At 40.5% G+C, this 10,599-nt stretch overlaps 1 protein-coding gene across 1 annotated transcript; it reads right to left on the bottom strand.

The window, feature by feature from the left end:
- Positions 1 to 1,058: 1,058 nt before the first annotated feature.
- LOC126457708 (uncharacterized) lies at positions 1,059 to 10,297 on the bottom strand. The gene is made up of 3 exons (XM_050094238.1): positions 10,148 to 10,297; positions 7,290 to 7,514; positions 1,059 to 1,459 (listed from the first exon to the last, which is right to left on the bottom strand). The coding sequence occupies exons 1-3, from the start codon at positions 10,173 to 10,175 to the stop codon at positions 1,398 to 1,400; spliced, it is 315 nt and encodes a 104-aa protein (XP_049950195.1). The 5' UTR covers positions 10,176 to 10,297; the 3' UTR covers positions 1,059 to 1,397.
- Between the last annotated feature and the right edge of the window lie 302 nt (positions 10,298 to 10,599).

Below are 10,599 nucleotides of genomic sequence, written 5' to 3'. Positions count from 1 at the left end.
TATTGTGCTTGGTCTTTGGCTGTGTATTAATTCAGTTCTTTTTTAAATTTTACATAAAGACCTTAATCCTTCTTAAATTAAAATTCTGAAGATTGATTTTATTTTCTTCCTTAAAATTTTTTCTATCTGAAATTGTTTGTAATCCGGGCCCTAAGTCATTAGTTGTTCGATGTGTTATGTGTAGACTTCCACCGAGGATTTACGTAAACACCTTTTAATAAGGCATTCAGCCATGTGTATTCTTTAAAGGAAAATTTTTTATATGAAGGAAGGGGTTTATTTTAAATTGTTTTTCTGACTTGTTGTTCAGGGCTTTAGCCATTGTTTCAAATTTGTTTCTGGCCTTCAGCCATGCAATAAGTTAATATTTCTTTAATTGGGCATTCAGCCATTCAGTTGTAAATTTAAAAAGGAAATTATTAATGTGCGTTAATTATAGTTTTCCTTACGACGTGTAGTGTAGGCCTTCAGCAGCTAACTGTTTTCCACTGCATGTTTCTTTTTAAAAAGTTTTACCTTCTATTTCTGATTGCTTTTGATTTCTAAGCCAGGCCTTTAGCCGTTCTTTTCTTTGGTGTGGTTTTGGGCCTTCCGCCCCGAAAGCATCTCAAGTTTTCTTTAACTACGCTTTCAGCCGTATTGTCTAATTGTGATCTTTTAAAGCAATTCGTAACTAAGTGGTTCTTAGAATAATGAAGTTGTGTGTTTGATTGTGCAACTCACAGTAACTGTTTATGGCCCCACCCACAATCATAGCCTTGTCCTGCGTACTCTCTGAGTACCTACCAACCAGGTTTCAGTACTCTGTGTTGCAAATATTTCACGCAATATCCAGGAAAGATAAGGCCAAGCCACTGTCTCAGTCGTAAGTCTCTACTGTAGGCACCGGGGTCCTCGATCCAGCCAATGTGTTAAGGTCGGAACTGGGTATTGGGATGGTACGAGGTTTGCATGAGTGGATGAACTGCATTTTGTATGTTTAATACACAGTTATAGTTCGCCAGTATTTGTGTGAAGCTACAGGTAAGGAAATGTATTCTACGATTGAAATATAACAGTTAACGACATGAAACCACAGTTTACTGTGTCAGATTACAACTATTACAAGGCCAACATGAAGACAAAAAATAGGCAAAACCACGTTTTTAAATACTAAATTTTGCAGTCAGTTCTAAATGTATAGCTGATCTATTGCCATCGGAAACTATCATAAAGGAGGTTTAGTTGATTCCACCGGTTTTTGTTGTTAGAAAAAGAGGTAAGTTCTGACGCTGCTGGAATTTCTGGTGTTCTCTGGAAATTGTAGATGTCTTCAGTCAGCAGTCCAGCCATCTGGTCTTCACTCAATCACAGGCTAGTTAGCTCCTGCAGGATGAGCCGACAGACTTGCAATGCTTCTAGTTCGTGGGACAGTCTGACAGGGTTGGTTTACATAGACTCTTTGGTTTCACCACGTAAACTACAACAAACAGAAGGAAATATGTTTTAATAGAGTTAGAAATCATTAACAGAATTATATGATATTTCATATTTACTATTGGTAACACAGTGATAAGGCAACGCATATCTTGTATGGCATGAAAAAGAAATACATTCCCATGCTTCTTGACAGAGCATAGGGGAACGATGCGGGAGTCCTGCACCACCGTACTATGCAAGGTCATAATGGAGGTGGCTTGCCGTTGCCTTCCTTCGAACGTAACAGCGATGAATGATAATGATGAAGACGACACAATAACCCCCAGTCACCTCAGGGCATGTGAAAATTCCTGACCCCTCCGGGAAGCGAGCCTGGTACCCTGTGCTCGGGTAACGAGGACCGCGAGACCACGAGCTGCGGATATACAAGGCGTGTTTTTTAAGTAAGTACCGTTTGAAATTGAAAAATGACGTGGTAATATATCTCAATAATTATATTTTTACATGAAACCCTGTACCTTAATCTACTTTTATAAATAATTTCCGTCAATATTGAGGCACTCGTCATAACGTTGTACCAGTTTTTGAATACCCTCCTCAGAGAAGTCTGCCGCCTGACTTTTTAACCACTGCATCACCACTGTTTTGACTTCGTCAGGTCTTGAACACCGCCCAGGTGTTTCTTCAAGCACAGGAACAGATGATAGTCACTGGGCACCAGAATATGGCTGTACAGTGGATGATCTAGACTTTCCCATCGAAAACATGTGATGTTATCTTTGGTCTGATTCGCCACATGCGGACAGACATTGTCTTGCAGCAAAATGATACCGTTGCTGAACTTGCCACGTCTTTTGTTCTGAACTGAACGGCGCAGATTGTGGAATGTCTTACAGTTAGCTGCTGCACTGATTTTCGCATTATGGGGCAGAAATTCCACAAGAAATACTCCTTTTCTGTCCCAAAAACCTGTGCACATTATTTTCCAGGCATAAATTGTTTGCTTAAACTTCACTTTTCTGGGTGAATCTGAATGCCGCCATTCCATGGACTGTTGCTTTGATTCTGGTGAGACTTAGGCCACCCAAATTTCATCACCCATAATAATTTGGCTTATGAAATCATCACCATCGTTGTGGTACCGCTCAAGAAAAGTCAATGTACTGTCTAAACGTTTGGTTTTGTGTACATCTGTCAACATTTTCGGTACAAACGTGGCGCAGTTTTCGGTAATTAAAGTACTCATTCACAATGGCATACAAAACACTACAAAAAACATTAGGAACGTCATCCCGCAAGGTGGAAATCGTAAAGCGTCTGTTTTCTCTCACCTTATTGTCCACTTTCTGCACCAAATTTCCATTAACGACCAAAGGACGCCCACTCTGTTGTTCATCTTGCACATTTGTGCGGCCATCTTTAAATGTTCTCATTCACTTTCTTATCATTCCATCAATCATAAATTTTTCTCTGTAAACTCACAGATCTCAAGATGAATATCGATCGCATTTAGGCCTTAAGCAATAAGAAATCTTATAACAGCCCGTACTTCACAGTCAGCGGGACTGACGATTATCGGAGGCATCTTAAACACTCAGTACACAACGTAAACAAGGAAGAATCAGACTGTAATGGCGTCGGTGCGTAGACAACAAATGTAGGTACGCAGTGCGCATGCGCAGCATGTCGACCGCAGCGCTGGGGCCGCGTTGTGGCAAAACGTTACTTATAAAACGGGCCTCGTACACTGCATGGATTCCATTTTCAGCGTTGTAGAAAGATTATGTTATGACCGCATAACACTGTGAATGTGGGAGATGCGAGACAGATGCACTACAGAGAATGTCTTTTCCATATGTACCAGTGATAGGTCTTTGGGATCTCGTATTGATTTACCACCTCCCCAGAACAGTAAGTACCTAACTCGTTCACGCGTTTTGAACAGGCTTTCCTTCAATGGAGTGGGAAGTACCTTGTTTGCTCTGGACCCTAATATTTATGAAGACATGTGTTAATAGGCGGTGACTGTAGTTACGAGTACCGTGATGGTGGTGCAAGCCTCGTAACTGCTGCCAAGCGCCGTGTTAGCGGCTTCCTATCCTCACCGCAGCCTGAGACAGAATAGGAAACGCGTCGCCCTGTGTTCCGAGGAACGGTTATCCCACAGATTTTGTACGATTAGACTGCGTCATAGTCCCTCCTAGCTGTTATCATTGCCCGATAGTCAGTAAAGGTCCCCTCCGTGTCCTTAGCGCAGTGACTATAGAAAGTTTCTTACGAAATAGGTCATCGTCTCTCTAAATATATATAGTCATATTTATCAACGTCACTAACAACCGCTCATTTGAGCCCTTTAAAACCACCATCATCGTATTCCTCTCCGTGTCAACTTATGCACCGACCGATATTCGGTCCAGACGTGATTCGACATCAGCTGTTCAAATGGCTCTGAGCACTATGGGACTTAACATCTGAGGTTATCAGTCCCCTAGAACTTAGAGCTACTTAAACCTAACTAACCTACGGACATCACACACATCCATGCCCGAGGCAGGATTCGAACCTGCGACCATAGCGGTCTCGCAGTTCCAGACTGCACCGCCTAGAACCGCACGGCCACACAGGCCGGCTACTGTAAGGTCACCGCCTCTTTCCGATGGCGGACACGGAAAGCCAAGTATTCAATAGTTTCTGTTGTAGAATGCTTTGACCCAAATGATTATGAAGCCAGATTGTTTATATTCTTACGACTGCTAGGGCTTTTAAGTACACAATGTCGAAGGAGACACACACAGGACTAATTTTTCTTTCTAAATTACGTCTACAGGTGACTCTGAAGTCCATTAGAAGGTTATACCTACATTCTTTTGCTTACACAAAACCGTTAAGTCGTATTAACCACGCGCTGAAGAAACAATTTTTGATTCAATGGAAATCTCATTTAGTACTTCGACTGCGCTATTTTCCACTCCTTCTAACTCGATATTTTGGTCTGACACAATTAATGTGCTGTTACCAAGTCCTGGTTTCAGGCTTCACTGGCTCCCTAATACTCCCCCGAGGGCTTCTGCTATTTGTAAATGCCTCAGATTCTGGATAATTTTTGCAGTGCTTCTACGGTTGTTTAGTAATATGTTGCATCATCGTCTGTATTAATCACTTAGTACACTGGAGATCTCTGCTGCTGCTATTTCTGTGTGTTTGTGCATGAATTTAATCACAAGATGATCTATCTTACTAGGTGGCGTCCGGTACATTTGCTTAGCATTGTACAGTTCACCTAGTTACTCGTTTTGTACGTCAGTTGGTTGCTAAGTTTTGAACTTTTCCAATTTTGTATCCTCTTCCATTTAGTATAGACGTATAACGAGTATTACAAAATTGTTGAGGCTTTTTAGAGATGTTCATTCCTCTTCAATTGTACTGTCTATTGATCTAGTGCGGTATCTATAGCCGTAGAAAACTTTAACCGTATCTCGTCATTCCTTAGTACTTCTTTGCGTATTTATTGAACTTCAGCCCACTCTTCATTACTACCATATTGTGATCTGAGTCTATATCTGCCCCTGGGTACACCTTAGAATCCAATACCTCATTTCGGGATCTCTGTCTGACCATTATGTGGTCTAACTGAAATCTTGGCGAGTCACTCGGCCTTTTCCAAGTATACCTCCTCCTCTTGTGATTCTTGAAGAGAGTATTCGCTATTACTCATACTAGCTGAAACTTGTTACAGAACTCAATTAGTATTTCTCCTCTCTCACTGCTTGTCCCAAGTCCATATTCTCCTGTAACCTTTTCTCCTACTCCTTCTCCTGCAACTGCATTCCAGTCCCCCATTACCATTAGATTTTCATCCCCCTTTATGTACTCAATTACCTTAGCAATACCGTCATACACTTTCTCCTTCATCTTCAGCTTGCGACGTCGGTATGTATACCTGAACTATCGCTGTCGGTGCTGGTTTGCTCCTGATTCTGATAAGAAAAACCCTGTTACTGAACTGTTCACAGTAACATACTCTGTGCCCTACCTTCTTGTTCATAACTAATCCCTGTCCCTTTGCACCATTTTCTTTCGCCTACACTCATCTGACCAGAAACCTTTGTCTCGTTTCCATTTCACTTAAATAACCCCTACTATATCTGAGTTGAGCATCTGCATTTCCATTTTCAGATTTTCTAGCTTCACTACCACGTTTAAGATCCTGACGTTACACGCCCCGACTCGTAGAACGCTATCCTTTCGTTGATTATTCAATCTTTTTCTCATGGTAACTTCCCGTTGCTAGTCCCATCCGAATGGTGGACTGTTCCGGAATCTTTTGCCAATGGAGAGATCATCATGACACTTCTTCAATTACAGGCCACATGTGACACGTTATGTGTCTTAATGCAGTGATTTCCATTGTATTTTACATGCTCATGCCGTTGGTCATTGCTGATTCTTCCACCTTTATGGGCAGTTTCCCGCCCCTAGGACCAAAGAGTGTCCTGAACCTATATCTGCTCCTCCGCCTTCTTTGGCAAGGCCGTTGGCAGAATGATGGTGACTTCTTATGCTAGAAGAGAGGGGCCAACAAGGGTGACTGCTAATCAAAATTGAAGCAATGTCTGGATTCGAACGCGGGATCGAAGACTTCTTGATTAGAGATCAAAAATGCTACCGCTGCACCACCCTTGACTCACAATGTGTTGCCACTTATACCACGTGAACATTGTCGAACTCGCTCTCCAAGGCCTGCTGTGGTGGAATGCTTCAATGCTCCCTCTACCCTCCTTAAATGGCCAAGCCTAAGATGTTTTGTTGTAAGTTGCGTTATCGCCTTCTGTGTTTATTGTTGACACGTGTTACTGATAAGTGTTGGAGTCGCCTAGACCGCGCCTCGTGAACTATGTACTTGTTTTCTTCAGCATGATGCCGTAAAGTTCAAAATGTGTTTCACGAATGTGTCATTTCAAATTTTTTAATTGTTAGTCGGTCTATGTCAGTGATATAGATCAAGAAATAAACTAAAAAGACGACCATTTTACATTAGCCAGTGATCACAGTTATTTTATCGAACAAGAGTATCATTCAGAGGAAGAACTTCAGGAAAGTTGTGATGGGGATCTGTCTGTTTCTTCAATGAAATACTTAAAATGTCTGTTACAATCGAATGTGTTCTGAGTGGTGATAAAAATGTAGTTCCCAGCAATGTATATCAATTTGGTAGACTTACTTTATGCATCAATCGGTTGGAATTTTTATGCGCTAACCCTGGAATTTAGTTTTATTTGGAAATTTATTTGCTACAGAGATTGTATAATTTCCAGACTTTAATATGGTTCAAATGACGCTAAGCACTATAGACTTAACATCTGAAGTCATCAGTCCCCTAAACTCAGAACTACTTAAACCAACTAACCTAAGGACATCACACACATCCATGCCCAAGGCAGGATTCGAACCTGTGACCGTTGCTGCAGCGCAGTCAGGGACTGAAGCACCTAGAACCGTTCGGCCACAGCTGACAGCTTAGAATGTAAAATTCAGTAGTCTCACAGTCTACTTATGTGTACGATTTAAACGAAGTACACACAAGTATGTGCTTTTGTTTGATAAATAGTAAAATGTTGCAGGGTTTGTTTAGTGCAATAAAATAAACTAGAAGCATTTAAACAACACATAAATAACTGTAAAAATAAATGTTATATAGCATAAAAATTTCAAATGATTTTTGCCTTAAATCTCGGTTTAAACCTAGGGGTCCCAGAGACCCCACCTCGTGGTATACGTTACAGAAAAGTCTTCTCGGGAGTTAAGGTTTGGCAGTCTGTGGTTATCTGGTCAATATTGCATAGAAAATCGTGTTATTTAAAGTAACGTACCCTTCGGTAGCAGGTTGTAGCAAGAATACAGCTTCAGTGAATTAGCATACAAGTAGAACTTGTTGTCTGCCTGGACACAAATGGTATCTTCGTCCTCTTCCGCATACGACGCTGCCACCAATGTTCTCACAGCCGGGTTGGTGGCGGACGGCTGTTCCTGACCCTGGCTGGCGGCAGTGGTCGACTCTTCTGGTTGTCCTTGGACCACCGCAACTGCGACCAGTGCTGTAGAAAACAATGAACAGCTTGTAACTTTGTCCACTGCCTGTTAGTGCCACTTCACTCTGATACTACTGTCTGGACTTTGACTCAGGCAGGTGCTAGCTTTACAATACCGAGATGCAGTGCAACTCTGCTGACTCGTGCCACAACTCTGCCACTTGATAATGTATCGTGCTATGTTGACTGGTAGTCCCTATGTACCTGAAATCCAATGTAACTGATATGAGGGAAACTGTAGCAGGAGAATACCGCACATTTGTGACATTTGCGTAGTATATTTTAAGACATACTGTACCACTACAAGAGACTGTTTTCGGTATCTAATTGCAAATATAACTCAACATATCGCTCTTAATGGAAAAAAACGACAGTTGGAATGATAATTTCAAGGGTACAACAAGGAAGTGTATTATGAACAGCTTGTGAAAAACATTTACGTTGTACTTTTTTTTCTGCAACTGCCAACATAATGGAAACCTGGTGTCACTAACAGTGAATAGCGAACACCACGTCCTTTAGCGATGAATGCAGATCGAATGTAATAGAACCCGATGCCTCAGCTACTTCCTTTCATATGTTTATAACATTTTTTTTGTAACTGTATGTATTTATGAATATTGTCAGCAATTAGATTTTATAAAAATGTAATATGTGCCGGATGAATGCGTAAGAAATAATTATGCAGATCGTTGTAGTAAATACGCTGGCAGTGTCAAGAAAATTATGCTGAACTAACACAAGGAATATATTTCATAGAAAAATAACATCGTTGGCGCGATAACATGCAGTCCTAGAAGATAGCTGAGATGAGGAGCGAAGCATCTGTGGTGTGGTACAGACGTATGCGTCGGCGCACAAATGCCAGACGGAGATTGTTATGGATGTTGAAAATTAAACAAGACTGCTCTGTGCATAAATTTTATTCAAGCTGCCAACTAATCAAGAAGAGCGTACTGTCCATAGTGAATTTCTTAATAAGGATTATATCGTACAACAAACAACTTATCGCAAAGTAAGATTCAGCCAGTATTTTCGTAGCTCTGTTATAGGCATGCAAGCGTAATAGTTGCTTTTTGGGAGACTGGTCAAAGTAAACTTGAAAAACCCAGCTCGTTAACCATCAACAGCGTACTACCCTCACACAATAACTTCCCCAGAAAGGCATGACTACAAGGAATAGTAAAAAGAAAACAGATTCATTTAAAGTTACAACTGAATTTCAATAAAATAATTATTTTAATAAAAAGCTGTAGCATCTGCAGTTACTGCACTACTATGGTATTGCAGACAAACAGTTCAAACTAGAAGTGATTTAAGTGTAACTCATATTTCAGTGATTAAGTATGCTGGCTATTTTACGATTTTATGTTGTGTTCTGTAAATGACATTACCTGCATACGTCTACGAAACGTTAGTATTGAAAAGTAATTGTTGGCATGAATGACAGTTTCTGCGGCATCATTTTCAAAGTAACCGGTAAAGAATAATAGCCTGTTCTGATCAGATTAAATATATTTTCAAACAGACAGCACTATGATAAGTTACGTAATACAGTATATTTTCTATGGAGTGTTGCTTGTCGTTGCACAATTATAATTAACATTATTGCATGCCAGATTAAAGGCTTCAGTGTGCATGTTACACTTGTTTTCTACATCGAGGCTCGCGCAATGGGATTTTATCTATTTGCCGCATTATCTTTCTTGTCCAGTACTTGTGTGATTAGCTATTTACCAAATGTAACTTTTACCCGTTTTGGAGCTGGCGGCCTTCCAATTCTGCAATCTGAAGTCATCCAGACAACATTGGCATATCCAGTTACTGCTACCTACAGTAAAACTTTATTTATTTCCATTCTTTTACATTTATGTTATTGTTGCATACAGTCAACACTGGCATGGTAACGATTAGCTCGTAACTCTCTACACTTTATCAGCATTGATATTCGGAATAGATGCCTTGTTTCCATTTACTGTGGAACAGAGGTTACATGTGTCACATTACAATATGAAGATTATTTATGCTGCTATACAGCAACAAATTAATGTGGTCTCATTTGTTTACTCATTAGTTTATTGCATTCTGTGGATGATTCGAGATACCAAGCAGCTTAAATAGACTTTATGTGTTTCACAGTAGTGAAGATGAACAAGTTTTGTGTCCATCTATACCTATCTTGTGTTGTCCTTTTCGGTTTCCAAGCCTGTAAAATGTGTTATAGACTCTTTCCCGCTATTTTCGAGTTCACGTGGCACTACTAGCCTTCCGTCTACTGCTCGCTACCAATCCTAGTTAGCTATTCATAGGTACATATGTGACGCTTAACATTGGTAATTGTTCGAGTCCTCTCAGAGGACTGAAATTGTTAGTATAGACAACACCAACACTTTTCGTCGAGAATCTACACGCTGGCACTGCTCAAGATCGCAAACAAATGGAAAGTTTTGCGTAGAACCATGTTGATTAACAAAGCTGCTCCCCATTTCTATTACGTCACCAATTGTGGCAGTGAACAATTCTTCGCAGAGTGTAAAAATAGACTTTCAAGCTAACTACAACCTCAGAAATTACATAAAAAGAGGGCAAGAAAAAAAGTTAATCGTGAAGGAAAATTTATAAACTCTGCCAATACTTACCAGCAACAAACAACAGAGCAGCCTTCATTGTAGTCGCTAAGAAATACTACTGCTCTCTGTCTTACATTTTCATTTATATATGTTTAAACTACCGCTGACATCATCGAATGTTATCGTACCGTTCCCGTTCTCTCTTTCCGTTCCACGAACTGTAGCTGCAGCAACAAACAACAGATTGACTTTCCTTGTACTTGGAAACCTGTATTACTGTTAGGTCTGACACATTTATTATCAACGCTATTTCAGCAACCGTTGTCAAAAAATCGGGTTATCATACAGCACCGTTCATTTTTTCCTCATTCGGTGTTATTGTAATAGAGCCGAGGAAACGGAAAGACGTGTGTCCACGTAAGTTACCGGCCACGACTCGCCATTACAGCTGAGCTGACATGTCACACACTTTTTAAGGGCATTACTTGTTAAATATACAGTGAGAAGTGAAAGTGCTAGTA

This window comes from Schistocerca serialis, chromosome 2, assembly GCF_023864345.2.
Source record: "Schistocerca serialis cubense isolate TAMUIC-IGC-003099 chromosome 2, iqSchSeri2.2, whole genome shotgun sequence".
Lineage (NCBI taxonomy): Eukaryota > Metazoa > Arthropoda > Insecta > Orthoptera > Acrididae > Schistocerca > Schistocerca serialis.
This window is presented reverse-complemented; position numbering and strand designations above follow the sequence as displayed.